Here is a 13,508-nt window from a genome sequence, read left to right on the forward strand (position 1 = left end):
ACCCTGGGAGTGTTAGCCAGCGCCCCCACTCACAGACCTTGGCGGCGGACGTGGAACGTCCTTTTTGCCGCAGGCGTCACGAGAACGTGATCTTTTCGGGTGAAGGCAACTGTTTCGGTTCCCACCTGCGGCAAGTCGTTTTTTCATCCACTTTAATTTCCATTAATTTATCATTACTTTATTTCATTTATTAAGCACATGCAATTTCCGCTATGTTGTACTTGGTGTCAATGTTTGTTGGCTTCTCATTATATGACTAATAAATATCGGGCCCCTCGGTTAACCCCCTTTCTTCTCCTTTATATATATATATATATAGATATGCGTGTGTGTGAGTGTGTGTGTGTGTGCGCGCGCTTATGTCGTTTGCGCAGCATTTGCACATCAAATGGCGTGACAAGCAGGCAGGGTAGTTTTTCAATTAGTATAGCCGAGCCAGTCCTTGTAGCACGTGCGTGAGGGCCCTCCAGATGAAGGTATTAGCTTCTGTGACTATTCTTATTATTTTATCTTTGCTTACATAATGATAAAAGACTTTATAATTGTTGCCCCGCTAACAACTGGCAGTTTTTTTTTTCTATCTGAAAGCGGCACCGCTCAGCATACGTAGAAGCGACGGTTCTTAATAGACTAAAGATATCCAGACTCTCGAGCGATCCCAGCACGGGCGTGAAGTACTCACTGTGTGGGGGTTGCGTGTTTTTCAAAGAACACTACAGTGGAGAGGATATCACTGATAACGGGAGGGGCTCAGAATATTTCGTCATATTGTTGTTACAGAGTCGGGCATTTACTTCCCAACCGGTTGAATCCGCACTGCGGATACCAAGCCACGCGTGCTGAAATCGCCAGAGCTTTCGGCCTCGATAAGACGACTCCGCTGTGTCGTTTCGAACGGCAAGTGGAACATCATCGCTTGGCGGAGAAGCACGAGTCTCTGTTACTGCATATCTGAAGGGACATAATCGTGCCCACACTTGGTTCGGGCGCTACCGAAGGAGGCGAAGAGATGAGAGTCGCGCCGATGAAACAGGAGATGCCCGGTATCGGCTTACGCTTACGTGTTGGAGAGAAGGAGCTTCCCATCAGAAGGAGGGCCGGGAGGGGGATACAACTGCACGATGCGGAGAGCCTGGATTGAGGCAGCAAGGCAGCTTGTCAGTCAAACTGTGATCGCCTCTGCTCTGTACAGTGCAGAAACACACGGGACGGCTGAAGCAGGAACCTTCAAGAATGCGGACGAAAAGTTGGACTCTGGTAAGCGTCTCGCACTCACCGCATTCCTTTTGGCGTTGGCTTTCTCCAAGTGCATTCTTTATTCAGGATGGCCGCGCTGTAGCGGAAATGATTCCTGGTAGACTGGAAAATTATTATTAGGAATCTAATCCCACTTCTACATAAAATATTTCTGCAAAAGGCGTCGCCAAAGGAGCTGCGATGGAAGAGAGACATATTTTCGTTTATGTACGGCAGTTTTAGTAAGAATGCAACATGCTACATATTTCGCTCATACGGCGTTTATTTTCAGTATGAGTTTTAATATTCGAACATGTCTCTTTTGTTTTGGAATCCAGGCACATCATACTCTTTCACAATGCAGGCCCACACAAAAGCGAGATTCTAGCTTAGAAAGATTCTAACAAACAAAGTATCTATTCACAAAAGCACACTTGTTTTACAACAGTTCTTTTTTCAGCAACGGTAGTTGACCACAGGCGAACAGCTTCTAGAAATATATATAAAAAAAAAGTTGAATTTAGTATCAGCATTTTGACCAGCTTGTATATTTTCTGTTTAACCGGTTCCACATTCAGTGAGATTAGTTTAGGATACAGACCACTAAGGAGATGTAGTGCTCACTACATTTCGCATATTTCTTTGAAGCTTTCTTATTTATGAATTTTCCAGGAAGCAAAATAAGATTGAGAAGTAATAAAGTGGCACAGTTAAACGTGACTTAAGTTTTATCCGCTTCTTCTCGGCAAAGGTTCAGACACATTCTGCCTTTATGAATTTGTATCGAGCGTATTACGGAAAGAAATTCTTGTCGCCGTACTCGTATGTCCTTACGGTCAATTCCGTGATTCAAAGCTATCGCGGTTGTTTGCGCAAAACAGGCAGAAATCAGGCCAATGAATCAATTTATCTCTTAGCAGTGGAAACTTTCACCTTTTCTTTTTAAAGGTTACTCTATGGAAATATGCAAAGTGAATTTTGGCGTTGCTATCATTCAAACCTTTGTGGCATGGGACGCAGTTAGTATTTAGATGACAACTCTTCAATTTCCTATGTAGCGGTGACAACCTAAGAACAAAACGTTATCTGTATGCTGTGACACTGAAACACAATTTCCATAGATGCGCCATTCAACTAGCGTTGCTTGCTTCCGTCACGTCAAGGAGTTTCGCCTGTTTAAAACTCGTCATTTCTCCATGAAGATCTGATTTGTAGCACTAGTTTTTGGATGAAACCTGAACATTTCAGCAAATGGTTCTTTTCTATCGCAGCTTTGTGGCTTCGAACAACGAGGTTTCATCTTCCAATCGGCCTAGCGTGTACGTTAGCAGAGCAACGTCATTAAGCAGTGAGCGAACTCCAGCTGGCTCCGCTCTCTTTCGGAAGGGAAAGTGCACAGCGTACAACGCTGAGTTCGTACTGCATTCTTAGGCTGTCGCCGACTACATATCAATTGATCGCCATGATGGAGAGGAATCAAAACTGTGGACATCCAACGCACAGGGTGCAATCGATGCGAAGCGAAGCTTTCATGAATGGGCAATTAAATGGCGTAAAACTAAAAGCGAAGCCTACAATTGTCTTTATTCGCATCCTATAGGGTATTTAATTATTTGCAATGTTTATATTTATGCACCGCGATTGCGCAGCTTTAATGTCATGCCGTGTTTATTTATACCTGCTGCTTGCAAGAAAAGTTTAATGAATATTTGAAAAAAAAATTTCAGTAAGCACAGTTGCAATAGAGATGTGTTGTGAGTACTGGGAACCTTCCTTTGACGGTTGATACGAGGGGAATCGGTCGCGCATTAACAAAATAATTTACTTTCGACCTTTTACTTTCGTCAGAGTCATCGTAAGAGCCACAAATAAATTTTTCGACCAGGAAAAATGCTACCGCCCGCGGAACTGTGGCACGACGAACTTCGAATATCAGAACACCCGAAACAGAACCTGCAAAGTCGTAGCGCCCTCTTGGAACTCCACCCAGCGGCGAGAAGCCAGCGCGCTGCGACAGCGTGGAGCACGGAACCGGAACGTGCTCGCTGCCCGCCGCTGGGTGACGTAAGCAGAAAGTCGACTCGACAGTAATGGCGAGGAACTCTATTAGATGTGCAGCTATTGGGCTTTTTGCGCTAGAGAAGTGGTGGGTATTTGCTGGGCTATATTAAGGAATGCTCCTTTTTTGACGCGATATGGTTAGATAAAGGTTGGATTCAACTTCTATAAGGTTTGCTTATGAAACGCGTTAAGGCACTGAAAAGGTAAGGAGGGCAAAAATATCAGTATTAGATTGCTTTGTGAATACGTGCCTAAGAAGGCAGTGTCTTTAAAATGCGTTTCTCGCGTTCACAACGCATTCAGTAATAACCCAACTTGAAAAACGTTTGTGTACATTGGCTTTCTTTACGCGTCAGCAAGATCTTCGCAGTATCCAACGTGCAATGACTTGCTCGGCAACCGACGCAGGAATGTGAAGACGAACAGAAGTGTACGGACTATACTGAGATTCGAACAAATGACCCTTGGGCACACGGCGCTTGAGAGCTAGACGCGCTGGCCGCGGCGGTATCACGCAGCTATGGTACCTGATAATTTGTGAGGGTTATTGCATGCAACTAATATAATTCTAGTGGAGGCGTCTGTAAATGGACTTGAGGTGCCAGAGCAGGAAATACTGTAGCGTAGAAACATGACTGTGTGCGTATCCCACAGAGATGTTCGTGAGAAAATGGTGGTGTTGGCAGTCGGTCATTTGTGTCGACTAAGCGGTAATTTTCGCTGAAGTCATCTGATCGCTTTTATTTTTTTCTTTCTCGTGACACGTGGCATTCGATGCTTATGATGGTTTGGCGAATAAACAGCCGGAATCAGAGCGATGACCGTCGCATTCAACCTGTAAACTTGTTGAGGAGGGAATACGTGGAGGATGCCGTCCAGTATTGCGTAATGCGTACACTTCTTAGCAATCTAACACTGAAAACGCCGGTGCTCGAGTTTAAGTGAATCTGCTTATTCCAGGCCTGCATACAGTGAACTCCGGCTTAATGCGAAATACGATTTTGTAATCACATAAATGTACACTTACGGGACCGTAGGGATCTGTGGGTGGTCAGGCTGACAATGTTCGCGAATAACGCACCTTAGGTAACGCTGCCGCCATGACTTATCCCCAGAAAGACGCTTCAAGTATCCACTTGTACTGAATCAACGTTGTAGCTGTGCTGCATTCTTTCCGTCGTAGCGGCAACGCGTTGATGCGATTAGCTGCGAGTAGTATAGCCCCCGAAAACGCTGCTTACTCGTAGATGGTGGCATTGTGATCGAAAGGCTGGGAAGCTCGTGTCGTACGACCACTACCTTTTTACCACTGCGGTTCCGGTGCCGGTCGTGGCAGGTGAGTGACCGCCGCACGGAGAAGCCGGTGCACGTGATGTCACATGCATGCTATCTATGGCGGGTCAGAACTTTGATTCAAGCGCACCACCCAGTTGTTTTTATTGGTCTCTTCCGTGGCTCAGCGTGCGTACCCACGCTTTCATTTTCAGCGCCTAACCCAAGGTGAGAGTTTGTGAGTCGTCGCTTTCATTGGTCGCAGGAGCCTTGGGACGAGCCCTTGAAGAGCGTAGCCAAGAGCGATGAGTCGGCGGAGAAAAAGGAGGAGGCAGCGGATGCCGGAAGTTCTGCGCATGTCGCGCCCTCTGCCTGCCCCGACGGTGGCCTAAGCTGGTTCATCGCTGCGCTCTGCTTCCTGGTGAACCTGCTGTTCTCCTCCTTCTTCCGCTGCGGCGGTCTCTTCTTCACCTCGATCATGAGCACGTACGAGGCAACACGCGGCTATGCTTCTCTTCCGTTGAGCATGTACAGCGGATTCACCAACCTATCCGGTGAGACGGAGTTTTGGCCGCATTAAAGGACCGCCAAGGGGAGATTGTCTCTGATTAACACTCCTCTATCTCTCTCGGTGTCCTTCAGTTAGCTCTCTTTGCCTACAGGATGAAATATTATCTTAGAGGTCATTGTGCTCTATAGTTGCAAGAAACTGTTATGTGTAACACACGCCCGTGTGTGTGGCGGGGGGCGGGGGAGTGGAGCGTTGGCTGATACTGCTGTTGAGTGTGAGTGTAGGTGGCAGTTTGTGTTCCTCCGACCTGAAGACACGCTTAAGTCCTACGTTTCTAATAGAAAGCCGCAAAAAGGCTCTGGCGCTAATGCTATCGCTAAAGCTGTGTTAGCTAGTGTCCAATGATGCCGTGCGGAGCCTTCATAAATATATGGCAGCTAAACTTGCGTACAAGACGCCTCAGAGATTCGTATTGCTCTAATAACGTTTTGTTACAGTTCGAAAGCACTCGTACAGGCATAGCATCTCCGCTCTTCGCAATCGTGGCGCTGACAAAGATGGAAGGCTGTCAGAACTGCTGGGAAAAAGAGAAATCAACAGTTAAAATAAGCTTTGTCGTGTACTTCAGCTAATTGCAAGGTTGGTCAATTTCTGGAACCGCTTCAGTGTGCTTTTAAACCTTTTAACAAAACAACGCGCCACAGGAAATGCCTCAGCACCATGTTAGGGGCTTTATGCAAGCCAGCCGTTCATAACATTTAACAATGATAAATTCATGTATGCTTTGGACTGTGAGTTACGATTACTCTGCCCTGCTGTGAATACAGCTTATTTCCTGTGCGCCTGTCACGTGACCAATTAGGTCGCGTGTGTATGCTCACCAAAAAATTGCATATGTATCTATATTGACACGTGTACTTATCTTTATCTGGCAACCACGTTTCGCCGCCTAACAACTGTACTCGCAGAGCGAGGGACGCGCCTGCATGTATCCGACGTTTCTGGAAAGTTATCGACGCTTCTATCCGCGTGTCTGTTGTCGCCGAACCTTGTGTTATCAGATTTCATCGCGTGACACGAATGGTGTAGAGCTTTGTGGAAGACACGCGGGTCCCATCAGTTAATCTGGAACATTCGACGACTGAGCTATAAAAGCCGACGCGCTTGACTCGCTGATCAGATTTTCGACGATCGCCGAGCGTGTTCGCCGCTTTCGTTGTGCTATAAGTGTAGCCTGTTTTGTGGGCACAGGTTCGCCCAATAAAAGCTAGTTTTGTATTCCACCGTACTGCTTCTTTCTTCACCGTCACTACCACGTGACAATATGTCCGTGTCTATGCTTCACGCAAAATGAGTGGTCTGCATGTGTATTCTGTTTTAGCGCAAGTGGCATACACCTGCCATGGATTCCGCCAAGAGTTATTTGTGCAAAATTGTTTCAAGAGGTTCACAATATAGGAAGACTGATTTGCTGAGGAAAGACGTATTCTTGAACAGATAGCTCATTCTCAAATATTTTACTTCCAGCCAACTGAAATGTAATAGATATCAAAATGAGATAACAAATTAATTTTTCTAAGGAAGATGAGCCATGTGAGTCAAGAAATAAATATCTGATAGCCTTACAAGACATTCCGATACCTTTTCCCCAACCTGATTTTTCCAATGTAAAGCCGCACAGGAATTAATACTGATGAGCTCTGCACTATTTTCTGGTTCACGAATATGAATGAACTGCAACCCTTGCTGCCAACCTGTGATGCACAGGACAGTGCTGGAAAAATGATAACTTATAAAAATGGACTAGTTGGTATACCTTATCGAAGTGATTGCAGCGCAGAAATGAAGGACGAATAACAAGTGGGCTAGCATCTCTTAATGCTATTCGTCCTTCATCTGTTTCTGCGCTGTACTCCTTCAGTAATCGGTGCATCGGCTGACCTTACCTCCAGGTATTAAACCGACGTCACAGAGCTGCTTTTCTGATGCTTCCATGCCCCACCACTGTTGCATATTGTGTGCCGCTCCCAAGAGCTTATTACGGCACCGGATGATTTTTCGAATCAAAATATTTAGAGACGCGGTCAGGTAATCGCTTGCTAGCGCAAGAGTCTAAGCGGTACGAAGGAAACTTTGGCAAAATGGGTAAGTGTTCATTATTATACCTTGCAAAAAAGACGAGGACAGAGGCTAGTTAAGAGCATATATTTGTTAACCTGCCTCTGTCCTCGTCATTGCTGCGTGCTGCTGTGCGATAAGGAGCTTCAGCGGTGGAAGAAATCGCATGGCAGAGCAGAGAAGCTGGACGCGCTAATTTGGGCGATTGTGGCGCGCTTTCAAGGCTGTCCTTTGTATCGCAGGTCTCATTGCGGGGCCACTAATCCACTGGTTTGGTGTGCGGGCGGCGGCCGTGCTGGGCGGCTTCGTGATGGCCATGGGCTGCATGATTTCCTACTTTGCTACCGGCATACCTTTTCTCGTCGGTTCCCTGGGAGTTCTTGCTGGTGAGAACGTTTCCATTCGAGCTCGTGAAAAGAATATTTATTGCTTTATTAAGAAGCCTTTGACGTTATACTATATACTCATCCTTATAAGTTATACTGAAGTGGGAGGTAAATAATCAAGACAGCCAGTAGGTAAGCTATACCCAGTAACAAGGGACCTAATAAAGAAACGACAAATCATGAAAGTGTCCTACTCAGATAGAATTCGCTGAACTGCCAGAACAGATCAACAAAAATAAACGATGTTCGAAATTATAACGTGGGAATGAGAGAGCAAGCAGTGAAAAATGGCCGGAGCATGGAATCAGTGAGAAGAAAACTCGGCATAGGTCAAGGCGAGATGTATACACTGAAATATAAGCAAGGTAGTGTCATCAACAAATTCAATGATAGAGTAAAAGTAGCAGAATTCTATATTGACCTATACAGCACCCACAGTAACTAGCTGCCTTCATCCGACGTAGTGATGAACAGGATGTAGTGGCTCCTTCATTAAGTAGCGATGAAGTTAGGAAAGCCTTACAAGGCATGACCCAGAAACAGTCAGCATGACGAGATCGAATAACTGCAGATTTAATCAAAGATGGAGGATATATTATGGCTGAAATTTTTGAAGCGATTTCTACACAATGTCTCAGGGCATTAAGTGTACCACACAGCTCGAAGAATGTCAACATTGGCTCATTAGCGTGCTCTCAGTATCACATAAAATATTCACCAAGGTAATTTGCAAGAGAATTAAGGCAACACTTCACTTAAGCAACCTAGAGAACAGGATGGCTTGAGAAAAGTGATATTCTACAATGGATCAAACTCATGTCATCAATCAAGTAATCAAGAAACTGTGCAGCACAATCAACCTCTCTATGTGACTTTTATAAATTATGAAAAGGAATTTGATTCAGTAGGGATACCAGCAGTGATAGACACATTACCTAATCAAGGAGTACAATACACCTAAGTGAATATCTTGGGAAATATCTACAAATATACTGCAGCTACATTGGTTGACCAGAAGAAAAGTAGAAATTTACCAATCAAGAACGGGTGAGGCAAGAAGACCCAATCTCTCCCATGCTATTCAATCCATGCTTAGAATATTAGCGCCATTAGAGCGGGGAGGCTTAGGAGTGAGGATCAACGGCGAATATCTCAGCAGCCTTCGATTTGCAGATACAACGATTGATTGAGGACCTTAACAGAGAAAGTGTAAGAGTGGACTTAAAGATTATCATGCAGAAGACAAAGACATAGGCACTAACTCCGGGGGGGGGGGGAGCGTTTGAGGGCTTCTTGCGCCCCTCACCCCCCCGGAGATTAGCGATGGCGTCAAGGGTCATCGTGTATTCTTTTGCACGTTTTTGGACAAATTGACAGAACTACCGTTGCCTAAGTATTGAAAGAACAGTACAGCCTTAAGTTACCGCGGCTATATAAATTTATCTCGCATCAGCACAGGAGAAGGATGACAACACCATGAGGTTTGATGCAGTTCATCATCAGAGATTCCCACTGGCACCGGCAGCTATGCGATCGTCTACAGTTCGAAGACTGTGCGGAATCATATGAACGGCCACTAATTAAATGCAGGTGTTTGTATCGTTCACATTCCCTTCTAAGACCTCGAACCTTTCCCGAACACCTAAATCAACACTACTCAAAGCACTAACTATTAACCTACCTTTAAGAGTAAGCCCAGTGGAGACTACACGTCATCCTTGGGAATATAAATAAAATGTTTATAGAAAAATGAATCGGACTCAGAGATTCATAACAAACTCCGCAGCATTATACCCACCTTGAGCGAAAGGCGGAGGGCCATACTTTGGGAACGCTTCTACGAGTTGGTCTTGTGCCTTACTGGAAGTGGCCACACACACACATAAACCACAGGCACCACACAAGAAAGTGGGACCTAGTGGTCTGTGAAGAGTATTCGGACAGCTTATCATTGATACATTCCGGCGAGTTTTTCCCACAGTCTCTATGAGCTACAAGTCAGTTTTGGTAGCTGTGTGTGAAGCTTATGTTACTTCTGTTTGTAGTTACTGTTCTGTTTTTGAAGTCATATAAATCAAGTTCTGTTTCTCCGTGTGTCGTCCGTCGATCGTCTGCAAGTGTGTTTGTGGCATGTTCCACGCCAAATCAGTGTACACTTTGAGGTAGGTGCTCAAGTGAAGAATGAAGAACCTTGAACTTTATTCGACCTATTTGTTCTTTGCGTGTAAAGACTGCAACACTCTTAGTACGCACAAACAATTGGCCTTTTTGTTTTGTTTCCACATCGAAGCTGTTTACCTCTAGCCAGGCACGTACTCAGGGGGGGGGGGGCCCGGGGGGGCCCGGGCCCCCCCCCCGAAATCAAGTGGCATACCTCCCCCCCCCTCCCCACCCACGCTACCACTCCTCGCACATTCCTAAAGCGCCGCCAGATCAATGTTGAGACTTCGCAGCTGTTCATCGGTCAGCATTATGCTGCCTTTTTCACTCCTTTTAGATGGCGATAGTTATCGGCATCTCTTGTAATGTGAAGGACAGTTTTCTAGTAGATTCCGCACCCGCGCGATTAACTCGAGATGCGTTCAGTTGTCAACATCTATTCAACCGTCACGCGCATAGCTGTTGGTTTTGTTAGTTCAACCTTCTTTGTTTAGGCTCATCCTGGGACCAGGAGAGGGATGCGGCTGTTACTCAGCTGGTATGTACTCTCATGGAACGAGTTGCGGCCGGAGAAAACACCAATTGCGTTTAACTTATCCCTTTGCTTCATTGTTTCCTTGAGTTACGGCTCGCCCCGACGCTGACAGATGCCCGGAACCATATACACGTGATATTGGTTAGATAAGGTGGGAAATAAGACAATGTGAAAGAGCGTTCATCATGAAACTCTGCAATAACCCTTAAACCCATAAGCAAGATGACTGTCGCCCGTTACCTCGTCTGTTTTTCCCTAACTGTATAGCACTTTTCGTGCAAAATTGGCAACTGGAAACAAAAATCGCAAGGAGTTGAGAAAATAAACGATCTACTAAAGGAGAGAGCCAAGGCAACAACCAAACTGCAAGCAAAAGCGAATAATAAAAAAGGTTAACCGTTGTTTGTGAGGATATTTATGGATCAACATCTTTTTATTTAAAAAGGAAGTAGAGAAAAGGCCGCCGAAAGTGGAGAACAATTACTTGTTTTGAATAACGCTTCTACAGTTATCGGTCGAACCGCCTCACGTAGCCACTTCTCTGCTGTGCTTATGTGGGTGTTTTTTTAACCTTTCGCAGTGAACGCAGTACGTCTAGAATCGCAGAGTCCTGCGCTCTACGCGGTTGTATGGGACTGGCGGCCGCACAGCGTTATGCAATTGGCGGGACTGTCAAAACTGATCAACAAGGCGAAAATAACTGATATTCGACACTATAGCATGAGAAAGACTGAAGAAGCCGTAAAAAATGAACGCAGCCTGAAATCAGTAAAAAAGAAACCTGGAATAGGACAAACCATGATGTATGCACTAAAAGATAAGAAGGATAATATCATCAGCAATCTTGAAGATATAGTAAAAGCAGTGGAAAAATTCTAAGCTGACCTGTATACAGTACCCAGAGGAGTCACGATAGTTCACTTAGAAACATTAATGAACAGGATACAGAAACTCTCCTATAACTAGTGATGAGGTCAGAAGAGCCCTGCAAGACATGAAACGATGAAGAGCGGCAGGATAAGGTGGAATAACAGTCGATTTAATCAAAGATGGAGGAGACATAATGCTTGGAAAATTGGCGGCTCTTTATACGAAGTGTCTATCGACTGCAAGGGTCCCAGAAAACTGGAAGAATGCAGACATTATACTAATCCACAAAAAAAGGAGACGTTAAAGAATTCAACAATTATGAGACCATTACCTTGTTCCCAGTACTATATAAAATATTTACCAAAATAATCTCCAATAGAATAAAGTTGACACTGGATTTTGTCAGCCAAGGGAACAGGCTGCCTTCAGGAAGAGATACTTTACAATGGATCACATCCATGTCATCAACCAGGTTATCGCGAAATCTGCAGAGTACAATAAGCCTCTATATGTGGCTTATATAGATTACGAAAAGGTATTTGATTCAGTAGAGATACCAGCAATCGTAGAGGCACTACGTAATCAAGGCGTACAGAACGCTTACGTACAAAGCTTGGAAAATATTGTGGTGGTGGTGGTGGTGAATTGTAGCAACAGGCGGGTTTAGCCTGGCGAACAAGTTGGAAAATATTGCTACATGCGTGAGGTATCTGTTTGTTTGAACGAGGCGCGTAGGCGCCATCACTCCAGAAAAGAGGAAGAACGAACTGGGCTCGCGCTGTGAATCTAACCGGTCAGCGCTGCAACCGTTGTTGTAAATATAATCTGTAAATAGTTTCTCGTCTTACTGACTCGTCTTTCGCGTTAGAATATCTACGAGGTTCTACAGCTACCATAATTCTACACAAGAAAAGCAGGGAGATACCTATAGAGAAAGGGGTCAGACAGGGAGACACAATTTATCCAAAGCTATTTTCTGCGTGCTTAGAAGAATTCAAGCTATTAAACTGGGAAGGCTTAGCAGTAAAGATTCACGGCAAATATCTGAGTAACCTTCAGTTTGCCGATGACATTGTTCTATTCAACAACAATGCAGACGAGTTACAACAAATGATTGGAGACCTTAACAGAGAGAGTGTAAGAGTGGGGTTGAATATTATTATGAAGAAGATGAAGATAATGATAAATAGCCGGGCAAAGGAACAAGAGATCAGGATGGCCAGTCGGCCACTAGAGACTGTGAAGGAGCACGTTTACCTAGGTCAATTAATCAGAGGAACCCTGATCATGAGAAGGAAATTCACAGAAGAATAAAAATATGTTGGATCGCATACGGCGGACATTTCCAGCTCCTGACTGGAAGCTTACCATTATTATTGAAAAGTAAGGTGTGCAATCAGTGCATTTTGCCAGTGCAATATGTCCAGTTCCAATGCATTTGCCAGTGCATTTCCCAGTGCATTTTGCCAGTGCATATGGGGCGAGACTTGAGAGCAAGTTAAGGACCACGCAAAGAGCGATCGAACGAAGATTGCTAGGCATAACGTTAAGAGAGAAAGAGAGTGGTTTGGATCAGAGATCGAACGGCTATAGATGATATTCTAATTGACATCAAGAGGAAAAAATGTACCTGGGCAGGTCATGTAATGCGCCGGTTAGATAACCGTTGGACCATTAGGGTTACAGAATGGGTACCAAGAGAAGGGAAACGCAATCGAGGACGACAAAACACTAGGTGGAGCCATGAAATTAGGAAATTCGCGGGCGCTAGTTGGAATCGGTTGGCGCAGGACAGGGGTAATTGGAGATCGCAGGGAGAGGCCTTCGTCCTGCAGTGGACATAAAACGGGCTGATGATGATGATGATAATGATAGTGGGGGTGGTGGTGGGCACCCCCCGAAAAAAAATCCTGGGTACGTGCCTGCCTCTAGCCCTGGTATGAATGAGCCGCATGTGCGCTGTCGAAAGGCGGGAGGGATATCTGGTCTGGCAAAGCCAACATCCTCGTGAATGCTCTGCAGAACACGGCCGTAACTCTTTTTTATTAAGACTATCCCCACAAAATTATATGACAATTAGCCGCTAAGACGACTCTATCATTACGACGAGTTTTATTTAGTTCCCATAATTAGGTGAAGTCGTAAAGTTGTGGAACTCCCGTCTGCCTTCAGTACATGGGCTACTGTGGGATGGAGCCGGACAGCCCCACGTTTGTCTGCTGGGATAAAACTTTAGTCCTTCCATGTTTCATTAAGATAATTCACTAAAAAGTAAGCTTAGTGGTAAATTACCAAAGAACGTGTTTTGTTTCGTTAACCCCTTTAGACTGTATCCCGGTTAATCGTATTTTGTTTCGTG

General features: G+C 45.0%; 1 protein-coding gene across 2 annotated transcripts in view; it reads left to right on the forward strand.

The window, feature by feature from the left end:
• The first annotated feature begins 1,096 nt into the window (after positions 1-1,096).
• The window catches only part of LOC135904265 (uncharacterized), a 46,809-nt gene continuing 34,397 nt past the window's right edge, over positions 1,097-13,508 (forward strand). The window contains exons 1-4 of one of the 2 annotated variants that reach the window (XM_065434884.1): positions 1,097-1,257; positions 4,545-4,633; positions 4,835-5,123; positions 7,441-7,584. In XM_065434884.1, coding sequence (XP_065290956.1) covers positions 1,122-1,257; positions 4,545-4,633; positions 4,835-5,123; positions 7,441-7,584 — 658 coding nt within the window. In that variant the 5' untranslated portion in view covers positions 1,097-1,121. The remainder of the gene's footprint in view (positions 1,258-4,544; positions 4,634-4,834; positions 5,124-7,440; positions 7,585-13,508) is intronic. The other variant, XM_065434885.1, reaches the window with a different exon arrangement.

The sequence above is a fragment of the Dermacentor albipictus genome, chromosome 2 (assembly GCF_038994185.2).
Source record: "Dermacentor albipictus isolate Rhodes 1998 colony chromosome 2, USDA_Dalb.pri_finalv2, whole genome shotgun sequence".
Lineage (NCBI taxonomy): Eukaryota > Metazoa > Arthropoda > Arachnida > Ixodida > Ixodidae > Dermacentor > Dermacentor albipictus.